Below are 13,273 nucleotides of genomic sequence, written 5' to 3' on the forward strand. Positions count from 1 at the left end.
TGCTTCAGTATGTTGCACACAAGCATCTGGAACTGCTTCCTTCTCTTTCTTTTTCAATTTGAAACAGTTAGCTATTACTTGGCCAGGCTTCTTACAATAGTTACAAGTAAGACCAAACTGTCTTTCCTTCACAGGCTTTCCTTTCTCATCAACTTTCTCATTAACCTCCGATTTAGTTTCAAATTTACCTGGAGTCTCCATGTTATTTTTCCTCTTAAAAATTCTGCCCTGAGGAAATTTGTTCTTATGGATCAAAACATACTCATCAGCTAATCTAGCACAGTCCTGCAATTTATCAGTATCCTTCTCATTTAAGTAGATCCTTACTTCAACAGGAATGCTTCTTTTAAATTCCTCCATTAAAATCAGCTCTCTCAATGTATCATAGTCCCCATTTACATTTTTAGAAGAAACCCATCTCTCAAAACACACAGCTTTATCATAGGCAAATTCCACATAAGTTTTTTCCACAGACTTTTTCAAACTTCTGAATCTTTCCCTATATGCTTCTGGGACTAACTCATATGCGTTTAAAATATGCCTCTTTACAATATCATAATCAAGAGCTTGCGCAGCTGTTAAAGCTGTGTAAACTTGTTGTGCTTTGCCTTTAATTACACTCTGTAACAACACTGACCATTTATCTTTCGGCCACTCTGACATCCGAGCAATAGTTTCAAAATGTTGAAAATACCTTTCCACTTCTGTTTCACTAAATGGAGGGACCAATTTAATTTCTTGACTAGCAACAAACGTTTTTTTAGACCCAGAAGACTGATTTCCAGTCCTTAATTCCTCCATTGCATATGCAAATTCTCTCTGCTTTTGTTCCGCCTCCAATTTACACCTCTCCAATTTCATTTGTTCGATTTGCAACTGCATCTCCAGATTACTTATTTGAAACGACTCTAAAATCGATTCATCAAAAACACCCGAATCCACATAGTGTGACGCGATTTTCCTCTGTATCACAGCCTTAGAAGTAGTCTGCAAAATACCTTTAAGTCGCAATCTACTAGCTATCTCAAACACCTCAGTTTTTTTTGCCGTCGCCAACACCTCCGCAGCTGGCGAAGCCAGAAACTCATCAATATTCATTGCTGCCGAATACCACAACAAGCCAAACAAAAGAACCGAGTAATCCCCGTTTCCAAAACACTGATTTAAAAGTCAGCAAGCATTTAAACTCAAATGATTCAATCCCGGACGAGCCCCCATATTTAATGTTACGTATTCAGGCAACAATAAATATATGAGATCGGCAAGGGTTTCTTATAAAAAAACAACACTTTTATGAAACACCGAAAACAAACACCCCAAAAGTAAACAAACACAACCGTAACCGGAAACAGCTGCTGAGCGGCTGTTCAAACAGTTCGTAAAGTGATATTCCAAAACAGTTCTTTAAAGTGGTATTGCCAAAAGTTCGATATGCTCACAGTCCATTTAAAAGGAGAGACTTTATAGGACGATTTAAATTCTCTTTCACATCGCTTGCTTCGATCCCCGACGTCGAACTTCCCACGAAGAATTTACGAAACAGAACGGCTTAAAGGCACTGACCTTTCCTTCTCCACTACCTTCAATCCTTTCTAGGTAAACCTAGGGATTAACACGAAGATAGTCAACGAAATCCTTCCAAATAAGGATCAAACAAAGGTCACCCCCGTTTCACCGTAGAAAGCGATTCTCCTCGATCTTTAACTTCCAACTTTCACTCTCCTCTAATTTCAAACTAACAGAATCATAAAGAACCTGCTGGCAATGACCTTTTAAACTTTAGACATTAAATAAAAACTTCATCCTTCAACTAAACTGCGTCATCACTTCAAACACGCAGTGGCATGAAGTCAACTTGGCAAATCCAGCCACGAACTGCCCCTCCTCACAGGGTGGGGTCTACCTTTTATAACCTGTAAAAAAAAACCGTCACATGATCTCTACTGGCGGGAAAATGACATCATTCCACCATCACAAGACCATCACCTCAAGTCCAGTACAGCTTCAACCCCAGTCACGTGACAAGGGCTCGACTGTCATGTGTCACGAGTACGTAACAATGATGAACAGACTAAACATTTGACCAAGGGTCCCTAACGTGGGGTCTGCAGACCCTTTGTAATGGTACCGGTCAATGGCATAAAAAGGTTTGGAACCCCTGTACTAGGCTTTTCAGAATGTTTCATTGTGACCATAAGTCCATAAGACAGAGAAGCAGAAATAGACCATTCGGCCCATTGAGTCTGCTCAGCCATTCCATCATGGCTGATTTATTATCTCTCTCAACCCCATTCACCTGCCTTCTTCCCATCACCATTGACACTCTGACTAATCAAGAACCTATCAACCTCTGCTTTAAGTGTTTCCTGAGACTTGGACCCCACAACCAACTGGGGCAATGAATTACACAGATTCACCACCCTCTGGTTAAAGTGATCTCCAGCTTCTGCCACTATTCAAAACGTTTCTCGAGTCCCTTCTTCACCTGCCTTGCCCCCTGTGATGAACTAAGCACATTTTCCCCGAGTCTTTCCCCTTTCTAGTACAGCTTGCAGAATTGCATCCTCTTTTCTTTCTTCCTCTCTGCATTTAGCACTTCTCCTTTCTCAGTGAAAACCTACACCTGTCCCTTCTCTGCTACTTTCCGTCCAATATTTATCTCCTTGAATTCTCCCATGGTCCTCCTCTCGATCCACCCCTTCTCCAAGTTCAGTTCATCTGTCAGCATGGAAACTCTGTCCAGTGCAAAATTTCCAGACATTAACATATATTCATAAAGAGAATGTACTTCAAAAGTGCAAAGCTGAAATAAATTTATTATCAAAGTATATATGTGTCACCATATGCAACCCCGAGAATGAATTTCTTGCGGGCATACACAGTCAATCCAAGAAGCACAACTGAATCAATGAAAGACCACACCCAAAAGGAGGGACAAACAACTAGTGTGCAAAGAGAACAAACTGTGCAAATAGAAAAGAGAAAAAAAAACAATAAATATCAAAAATATGAGATGAAAAGTCCTTGAAAGTGAGTCTATAGGTTGTGGGAACAGTTCAGTGATCTGATCCACTCTGCACTTCCATTCATTCTGAAAGATTACTTTTTCAGATTTAATTCTTTCCTGTTGCTCAACAAACTCTCAGACCAGTCTGTTTACAATTCCATATCTCCTTTTTTGTAAATTCCCGTCAGTTCCTCTCAGACTGTACTGAATAGCTGTTCAGTCGGAACGGTTTAAAATGGCCAATTAACCTATCTGGGCTGCACCTTCAATCCTGACGTGGTCTCGCATCACTTGCCTTTTCAAAACGATCAGCTGGATTCCCCTCATCATCCCTATTTATTGATCAAGGGACTGAAATTTGGATAAGACAACTGGTCCAGAGGGGGTTGGGTTGCAGAGACAGGGAGGGGTGTGTGTACACAATCTGCTAAATTAGCTGATGAGTATGCTTTATCCATAAGAATTAATTTCCTCAGGGCAGAACTTTTAAAGGAAAAATAACAGTGAATGAAGGTAAATCAGAAATTAAATCAGAAGTTAGTGAGAAAGGTAAGGAGGAAGGAAAACCTGTGAAAGAAAGACAATTTGGTCCCATTTGTAACTATTGTAAGAAACCTGGTCATGTAATAGTTAACTGTTTCCGATTGAAAAAGAAAGAGAAGGAAGCAGTCCCAGATGCTTGTGTGAAACATACTGAAATACCTGTAAATCCACAGGGTTTAATAAACACAAATGACATTTTGTTAAAGTCTGACCAAGTTAAAAAGGGATATGATCATTTTATAACTGAAGGGTTTGTATCCTTGGAAGTAGGATCTACTCCGGTGCTAAGAAAAATCCTTAGGGATACTGGAGCTTCTCAATCACTGATGTTAGACAGTGTGTTAAAGTTTAATGAAGAGTCTGATACTGGTGAGATAAATTATATACGAGGTGTTGGGAGTACCCTTATGCCTGAACATCTGCATAAAATGAAATTAAAATCTGGGTTAGTTACAGGACTTGTTAAAGTAGGACTACAGCCTAGCTTACCTGTGAAAGATATTTCTTTATTGTTAGGTAATGATTTGGCAGTTGGACAAGTTTTCTCTGAAGTGCATTTGACAATAGAGTCAGAGGAACCATGGATGGATTCTAACACAGATTCTTCGTGTTATAACTTGAGCAATGGCTAAAAAGATTGATGTGCAAAATAAGGTTGTTACTCATGACTGTTCAACTCAGGATTCGAGTTTTGAGGATGTGTCAGAAACTTTTTTGCCTTCTTTGTTTGAACAAGAGTCTTGGACTAAGTCTGACTATGAAGATTTGTCTCTGTCCAGGAAGGAGATGATAGCAGAGCAGAGTAGAGACCCTGAGATTATAAAATTAAAAGAACAAGCTCTTCCAGATAGTGAAATTGATAAGGTGTCAGTAGCATATTATTTTGAGAAAGTGTACTGATGAGGAAGTGGAGATCACCTACTACTCCTGCAGGTGATGAATGGAATGTTGTTTACCAGGTAGTTCTTCCTAAAGTTTATCAAAATGAGATTTTAACTTTAGCTCATAGTGCCCTTGAGTAGATATCAAGGCATAAGGACAACCGTGGACAAGATTTTAAAATATTTTTACTGGCCTGGTTTAAGAAAAGATGTGGTGATGTTTTACAGATTGTGCCATACTTGTCAAATTGTGGGCAAACCAAATCAAATTATACCACTGGCTCCATTGCAACCTATTCCAGTATTTGGTGCACCATTTTCTAAAATTATCATAGATTACCAAAAACAAAAACTGGGTATCTGTACTTGTTGACTATCATGTGCACTGCGTCTAGGTTTCCAGTGGCAGTACCACTTAGGAATATAACAACTAAAACTGTAACAAAGGCTCTTATAAAATGCTTTACTTATTTTGGGTTGCCTCAGGAAATACAATCTGATCAAGGCAGTAACTTTATGTCTGGGTTGTTTCAACATATAGCTTATCATTTGGGAGCTAAGCAAATCACTTAATCTGCATACCATCCAGAATCACAAGGTGCCATAGAAAGGTTTCATTCTACCCTCAAGACTATGATTAGGACATATTGTGTGGAAAATGAAAATGATTGGGATGAGGGTAAACATTGACTTCTATTTTCAGTAAGGGAGTCCGTGCAAGTTCCTTAGGTTTCAGTCCATTTGAACTTGTATTTGGCATAGAGTTAGAGGACCTTTAGCCTTATCAAAAGAACAATGGATTAATAAAGGAGTACACACTAATTTGTTGGACTATGTTTTAATATTTAAGGACAGGTTACATAAAGCTTGTAGCTTAGCTAGGGAAAATTTAAAATTGGCTCAGGAGAAAATGAAAACCTGGTGTGATAAAGAAGCTAAGATGAGGAAGTTTAAGCCTGGAGATAAGGTGCTGGTTCTTTTTGCAGTGCAAACAAATCCTTTACAAGCTGAATTTCATGGCCCTTATGAAATTGAGTCTAAAATCAATGATGTGGATTATGTGATAAAAACTCCAGGTCGTAGAAGGCCAACTCAACTTTGCCATATGAGTATGATAAAACCATATTATGAGAAACAGTCTGCTACGGTGACTGTTGTGGTTAATGATGATGAGTCTGATCTCACTAGGAACATAATAGATGATTAATCTGAAACTCATTCTAGACCCAACGTTGTTTCTGTCAGATTACCAAACTCAACCATTCTGGAAAATATTGATGAAAAATTAGCACATTTACAGCCCGAGCATAAGCAGCAAATGAAACAGTTAATTTTTAAATGTAAGGATTTGTTTCCAGATGTTCCTAGAAGGACCACTGTGGCTTCACATGATGTAGATGTTGGAGATGCCAAACCCAGTAAACAACATCCATACAGGATGAACATTGAAAAACGTGAACTTGCTGAGAAAGAGATTAAATATATGTTAGAGAATAATATGATTCGACCTTCTAACTCGAATTGGAGCTCACTTTGTGTTATGGTGCCAAAACCAGACGGTAGTATCGGTGTGTTCCATTAAAAAGGGTATTGGTGTGTTCCATTAACAGATAGAGGTAGAGAGATTTCTGTGTTTGTAACTCTATCTGGGTTATAGGAATATAATGTTCTTCCATTTGGAATGAAGAATGCCTCAAGTACTTTCCAGCGTATGATTAACTCTGTGATTCAGGGATTAAAGGATACAAATTGTATTAAAGGATACGATTTGGTGACAGGAAATGATACTTGGGAAGCACACATTAATGCAGTGGAGAAATTATTTGAAAGGCTTTCAAAAGCTAACTTAACTGTTAACTTGGCTAAAAGTGAATTCGGACATGCCACTGTAACTTACCTTGGTTATGTTGTGGGTCAAGGTAAAGTAGCTCCTGTTCAGGCAAAAGTTTGGGCAATTTTAAAGATGCCCCCTCCAACTGGGAAAAAAAAAACACTCAGAAGATTCCTGGGAATGGTAGGATATTACCGAAAATTTGGTAAGATTTTGTTAATGTTGCCATTCCACTAAATAACCTCTTGAAGAATGAAAAGTTTGTGGGGACAGTGCCTTGTCAAGAAGCATTTGAGAAATTGAGAACAATGATATGTCAACAACCTGTGCTCAAGGCACCTGACTTTGACAGACCTTTTTCATTAGCTGTAGATGCAAGCAATGAGGCTGCAGGAACAGTATTAATGCAAAGGGGTGAGTGATGAGGTTGATCATCCAGTAGCTAACTTTTCTAAGAAATTTAATGAGCATCAAAGAAACTATTCGACAATAGAAAATGAATTGTTATCTCTTGTTTTAGCCTTAGAACATTTTGATGTGTATGTTGGTTACAATTCAAAAACCACTTATCGTTTACACTGATCATAATCCGTTAGTGTTTGTAAGTAAGATGAAAAACAAAAATAGAAGATTATTAAATTGGAATTTAATGTTACAAGAGTACAATATTTTGATAACTCAAAGATAATGTAATTGCTGACTATCTCGATGTTGAATGTACAATGTAATTTTTTTATGGAGTGATATTTTAACATTTGTAACACTCCTGTGTAATAATTTGTCAGTTGATGTATGGCAATACTATGTATACTGAGTAGATTGTAAATTTTGTATGTTTGTATTTCTTCTCCTGTAAATAGTTAATTGTTAAAATTTTGTTCTTGACAAATCAAAACTTTTTTTTGAAAGGAGGTGTTACGTACCGTAGTTAGCTTGTACTTGTCACGTGACCATGATGTAATTGAAGCTATGGTGTAATTGAAGGTAATGGTCTTGTGATGGTGGAGTGATGTCATTTTCCCACCAGTGAGAGGTCATGTGATAGTTTTTAAACAAGGTATAAAAGGAGAACCCCACCCTGTGAAATGGGCAGTTCGTGGATGAATTTGCTAGAGACTCCATGTTTCACTGCGTATTTTAAGTTATGACACAGTTTTGTTTAAAAGTGGAGTTTTACTTTCTGTTTTAAGACTCAAAGGTTATTGCCGGCAGTTCTGCTACAATACTGCCACTGAAAATCAAGTTGAAGAGTGAAGATTTTAAAGGAGTTTGGAAATCCCGAAGGATTGGGAAAGTTAATGTTGACTGTGAAACAGATTCGACCTTTGTTTAATCTTCGCACAAGGAATTAGTAACCTGTGTCCGTGTTAACTCCTGCTAAAAGGGGCAGAAAAGGAGTCGGATGCAGAGTTTCGCGAAGGAAAGGTCAGTGCCTTTAAGACGAATTATTTCATTCAATTGTAAAACCCTCGGCGAAGCATACTTCGCAGCAAAGTCGTGAAAGAAGATTTAATCCAAGAGAAGTCTGTTCTTTAATTGGCCGGAAATCCATTTGGACTTTTTGACAATACTATTTTAAAGAACTTGTTTTGCATTATCGCTTTAAGAACTGTTCGAGCTGCCGCACAGCAGCCGACTTCTGGTTACGTTGGTCGCTTCCCTACTTTTTTTTTAATAGTATTTAATGGTTTATTTGTTATAAAAAAAACACTGTCTGAATTATATATTCATTGTTGCTTGATTCCAACAGTTGTGCTAACCACGATGCCAACGTACTTCAGTGGACTGAATGCAGAGTCAGTGCTCAAAGAGAGTCACTCTGTCGAACGATGGTCGAGTCAAACAGCACAGGAACAGGCACATTAGCCCATCCAATGCATGCCAACTAAGCCAGTCTCAGTTGCTAGCATTTCCCCATATACTTTTAAAACTTTCCGAACAATGTACTGTATCTGTCTAACAATGTAATTGTACTGCCTCATGAAATTTCTCTGTTAGCTTGTTCCAGGTACAGAGCACCAGCTGCATGAAAAACTTGTCTCTTCGGGCTCCATTAAATCTCTCCCATCTTATCTAAAACAGGAACCCTCTGTTTCTTAATTCGGCAGTCCAGGTAAAAGACTGGGTTTATTCATCCAATCTCCACCACTCATGATTTTATTTAACTCTAGAGGACGCCCCACATTCTGCTGGGCTCCAATGAATAAATCCCAAAATAAAGAACCTCTCTGTTTAATTCAGTCCCTCAAGTCACACCCCCCTAAATCTACCCTGCCTTCACTCCGAAACACCAGTGATACAGAAAAGGGAACGTTATTCAAGTGACGCAAATGAGGAAATCACACACGGCCAGAAGGTCTGTACTGAGGGAGTGTCACACTGTCAGAGGGACAGTACTGAGGGAGTGTCACACTGTCAGAGGGACAGTACTGAGGGAGTGTCACACTGTCAGAGGGACAGTACTGAGGGAGTGTCTCACTGTCAGAGGGACAGTACTGAGGGAACGTCACACTGTCAGAGGGACAGTACTGTGGGAGTGTCACACTGTCAGAGGGACAGTACTGAGGGAGTGTCACACTGTCAGACGGACAGTACTGAGGGAGTGTCACACTGTCAGAGGGACAGTACTGAGGGAGTGTCTCACTGTCAGAGGGACAGTACTGAGGGAACGTCACACTGTCAGAGGGACAGTACTGTGGGAGTGTCACTGTCAGAGGGACAGTACTGAGGGAGTGTCACACTATCAGAACGTCAGTACTGAGGGAGTGTCACACTGTCAGAGGGACAGTACTGTGGGAGTGTCACTGTCAGAGGGATAGTACTGAGGGAGTGTCACACTATCAGAACGTTAGTACTGAGGGAGTGTTAAACTGTCAGAGGGACAGTACTGAGGGAGTGTCACACTGTCAGAGGGACAGTACTGAGGGAGTGTCACACTGTCAGACGGACAGTACTGAGGGAGTGTCACACTGTCAGAGGGACAGTACTGAGGGAGTGTCTCACTGTCAGAGGGACAGTACTGAGGGAACGTCACACTGTCAGAGGGACAGTACTGTGGGAGTGTCACTGTCAGAGGGACAGTACTGAGGGAGTGTCACACTATCGGAACGTCAGTACTGAGGGAGTGTCACACTGTCAGAGGGACAGTACTGTGGGAGTGTCACTGTCAGAGGGACAGTACTGAGGGAGTGTCACACTATCGGAACGTCAGTACTGAGGGAGTGTCACACTGTCAGAGGGACAGTACTGTGGGAGTGTCACTGTCAGAGGGATAGTACTGAGGGAGTATCACACTATCAGAACGTTAGTACTGAGGGAGTGTTAAACTGTCAGAGGGACAGTACTGAGGGAGTGTCACACTTTCAGAGGGACAGTACTGAGGGAGTGTCACACTGTCAGAGGGACAGTACTGAGGGAGTGTCTCACCGTCAGAGGGACAGTACTGAGGGAACGTCACACTGTCAGAGGGACAGTACTGTGGGAGTGTCACTGTCAGAGGGACAGTACTGAGGGAGTGTCACATGGTCAGTGGGACAGTACTGAGGGAGTGTCACACTGTCAGAACGTCAGTACTGAGGGAACGTCACACTGTCAGAGGGACAGTACTGTGGGAGTGTCACACTATCGGAACGTCAGTACTGAGGGAGTGTCACACTGTCAGACGGACAGTACTGAGGGAGTGTCACACTGTCAGAGGGACAGTACTGAGGGAGTGTCTCACTGTCAGAGGGACAGTACTGAGGGAGTGTCACACTGTCAGAGGGACAGTACTGAGGGAGTGTCTCACTGTCAGAGGGACAGTACTGAGGGAGTGTCACACTGTCAGACGGACAGTACTGAGGGAGAGTCACACTGTCAGACGGACAGTACTGAGGGAGTGTCTCACTGTCAGAGGGACAGTACTGAGGGAACGTCACACTGTCAGAGGGACAGTACTGTGGGAGTGTCACACTATCGGAACGTCAGTACTGAGGGAGTGTCACACTGTCAGACGGACAGTACTGAGGGAGTGTCACACTGTCAGAGGGACAGTACTGAGGGAGTGTCTCACTGTCAGAGGGACAGTACTGAGGGAACGTCACACTGTCAGAGGGACAGTACTGTGGGAGTGTCACTGTCAGAGGGACAGTACTGAGGGAGTGTCACACTATCAGAACGTCAGTACTGAGGGAATGTCACACTGTCAGAGGGACAGTACTGTGGGAGTGTCACTGTCAGAGGGATAGTACTGAGGGAGTGTCACACTATCAGAACGTTAGTACTGAGGGAGTGTTAAACTGTCAGAGGGACAGTACTGAGGGAGTGTCACACTGTCAGAGGGACAGTACTGAGGGAGTGTCACACTGTCAGACGGACAGTACTGAGGGAGTGTCACACTGTCAGAGGGACAGTACTGAGGGAACGTCACACTGTCAGAGGGACAGTACTGAGGGAGTGTCACACTGTCAGAGGGACAGTACTGAGGGAGTGTCTCACTGTCAGAGGGACAGTACTGAGGGAGTGTCACACTGTCAGACGGACAGTACTGAGGGAGAGTCACACTGTCAGACGGACAGTACTGAGGGAGTGTCTCACTGTCAGAGGGACAGTACTGAGGGAACGTCACACTGTCAGAGGGACAGTACTGTGGGAGTGTCACACTATCGGAACGTCAGTACTGAGGGAGTGTCACACTGTCAGACGGACAGTACTGAGGGAGTGTCACACTGTCAGAGGGACAGTACTGAGGGAGTGTCTCACTGTCAGAGGGACAGTACTGAGGGAACGTCACACTGTCAGAGGGACAGTACTGTGGGAGTGTCACTGTCAGAGGGACAGTACTGAGGGAGTGTCACACTATCAGAACGTCAGTACTGAGGGAATGTCACACTGTCAGAGGGACAGTACTGTGGGAGTGTCACTGTCAGAGGGATAGTACTGAGGGAGTGTCACACTATCAGAACGTTAGTACTGAGGGAGTGTTAAACTGTCAGAGGGACAGTACTGAGGGAGTGTCACACTGTCAGAGGGACAGTACTGAGGGAGTGTCACACTGTCAGACGGACAGTACTGAGGGAGTGTCACACTGTCAGAGGGACAGTACTGAGGGAACGTCACACTGTCAGAGGGACAGTACTGTGGGAGTGTCACACTATCGGAACGTCAGTACTGAGGGAGTGTCACACTGTCAGAGGGACAGTACTGTGGGAGTGTCACTGTCAGAGGGACAGTACTGAGGGAGTGTCACACTATCGGAACGTCAGTACTGAGGGTGTGTCACACTGTCAGAGGGACAGTACTGTGGGAGTGTCACTGTCAGAGGGATAGTACTGAGGGAGTATCACACTATCAGAACGTTAGTACTGAGGGAGTGTTAAACTGTCAGAGGGACTGTACTGAGGGAGTGTCACACTTTCAGAGGGACAGTACTGAGGGAGTGTCACACTGTCAGAGGGACAGTACTGAGGGAGTGTCTCACCGTCAGAGGGACAGTACTGAGGGAACGTCACACTGTCAGAGGGACAGTACTGTGGGAGTGTCACTGTCAGAGGGACAGTACTGTGGGAGTGTCACTGTCAGAGGGACAGTACTGAGGGTGTGTCACACTGTCAGAGGGACAGCACTGAGGGAGTGTCACACTGTCAGAGGGACAGTACTGAGGGAGTGTCACATGGTCAGTGGGACAGTACTGAGGGAGTGTCACACTGTCAGAACGTCAGTACTGAGGGAGTGTCACACTGTCAGAGGGATGGTACTGATGGTGTGTCACACTGTCAGAGGGACAGTACTGAGGGAGTGTCACACTGTCAGAGGGACAGTACTGAGGGTGTGTCACACTAATCATTAATAATGTTGCTCCTTTCAGGGAATACTCTGCCAGCCTGTTCAGTCTCTCCTTATCACTCAAACACTCCAGCGACATCCTCATGAATCTTTCCTGCATTCTCTTCAGCTTAATGACATCATTCCTGTAGCTGGGTGACCAGAACAGCACAAAATGCTCCAAGTGCAATATACCAACACATTGAACAGTTTTAAGATAACGTTCTAACTTTAGTTCACACTCTCCTGACTGATACGTCCAATGTACCAAACACCTCCTTCACCACTTTGTGTCAGTTTCCTGTTCCCTTCTGGTTCACTGGAGCCCAGTTCCTCTGTCATCTGTCCTCTTTTTCAAAGCTCCCTTTAAAATGCCCGCTACAACATTAAAAAGAAATGATTTGGAAGTGTGTTGGATTCCTAACGGGAAAAGTGTGGAACAGTCTGGGAATCACCTTGTCTCTCACACTGATGTTGGAACCGCGACAGTTTGCTGGAGATTCATTGTAACTACTTTCTTTTCCAGTCTAAGTGTGGAAAACTGACAGAATATGCTGGATCTGAGAACAATTGGAAAGGTGTACTTCCTCCTGCCACTTCTTCAAGGTAAATCAGCAGCAGCTCGGGCAGCAAATCCCTGATTTTCCTCTAGTCTGGCTGGTGTGACACTAACCAGGGTACTCAGGGCTGAGTAGGGGGCTGGGCTGTGTGTCGGGCTGGTTAGCTGAAAGGGTCAAGAGTCGTACAACACATAAACAGGCCCTTCAGCCCAAATTGTTTCTGCTGACCATTAAATCTCTCCTCCATAACCATAAACATGTGCCTCTGTGGTCTTGATTTCCTAGCTCTGGGAAAAAGACTGTGAACTTTTACCCTGTCGGTTTCCGTTATGATTTTATACACCTCAATATGATCACCCCGTATGATACACTCCAATGAAGAATGTCCCAACCAATTCAACCTCTCTCTGTAACTCAGTCTCTCATCAGGGTAGTGGAAGCAGCTTTAACAAGATTAACCGGTGGGAATTGGATCATTCGGGGATAAAACGTGTGAGGCAGTGGGGCGAGAGCCCGGCTGATTGGTGAACAGCTTCACAGAGACATCACTGGCTCGATAAGAATAGTCAGTGACAACTCAACAGTGTTGGTTCAGTCTTGCTGACGATGGAAATGTGTGAAACCACGGGTGTTGGGCAGTTCTCAGAAC

The 13,273-nt window shown here is 42.9% G+C and overlaps 1 protein-coding gene across 6 annotated transcripts in view; it reads left to right on the forward strand.

Annotated features, from left to right (window-relative positions):
- LOC132393368 (sialic acid-binding Ig-like lectin 10) overlaps window positions 1-13,273 on the forward strand; it is a 77,495-nt gene that overhangs the window by 35,181 nt on the left and 29,041 nt on the right. For 5 of the 6 annotated variants that reach the window (XM_059968491.1, XM_059968512.1, XM_059968519.1 and 2 more), the window contains 2 exons: window positions 8,261-8,375; window positions 12,591-12,670. In XM_059968491.1, the coding sequence (XP_059824474.1) occupies window positions 12,616-12,670 (55 nt within the window). In that variant the 5' untranslated portion in view covers window positions 8,261-8,375; window positions 12,591-12,615. The remainder of the gene's footprint in view (window positions 1-8,260; window positions 8,376-12,590; window positions 12,671-13,273) is intronic. The other variant, XM_059968500.1, reaches the window with a different exon arrangement.

This window comes from Hypanus sabinus, chromosome 1 (assembly GCF_030144855.1).
Source record: "Hypanus sabinus isolate sHypSab1 chromosome 1, sHypSab1.hap1, whole genome shotgun sequence".
Classification (NCBI taxonomy): domain Eukaryota; kingdom Metazoa; phylum Chordata; class Chondrichthyes; order Myliobatiformes; family Dasyatidae; genus Hypanus; species Hypanus sabinus.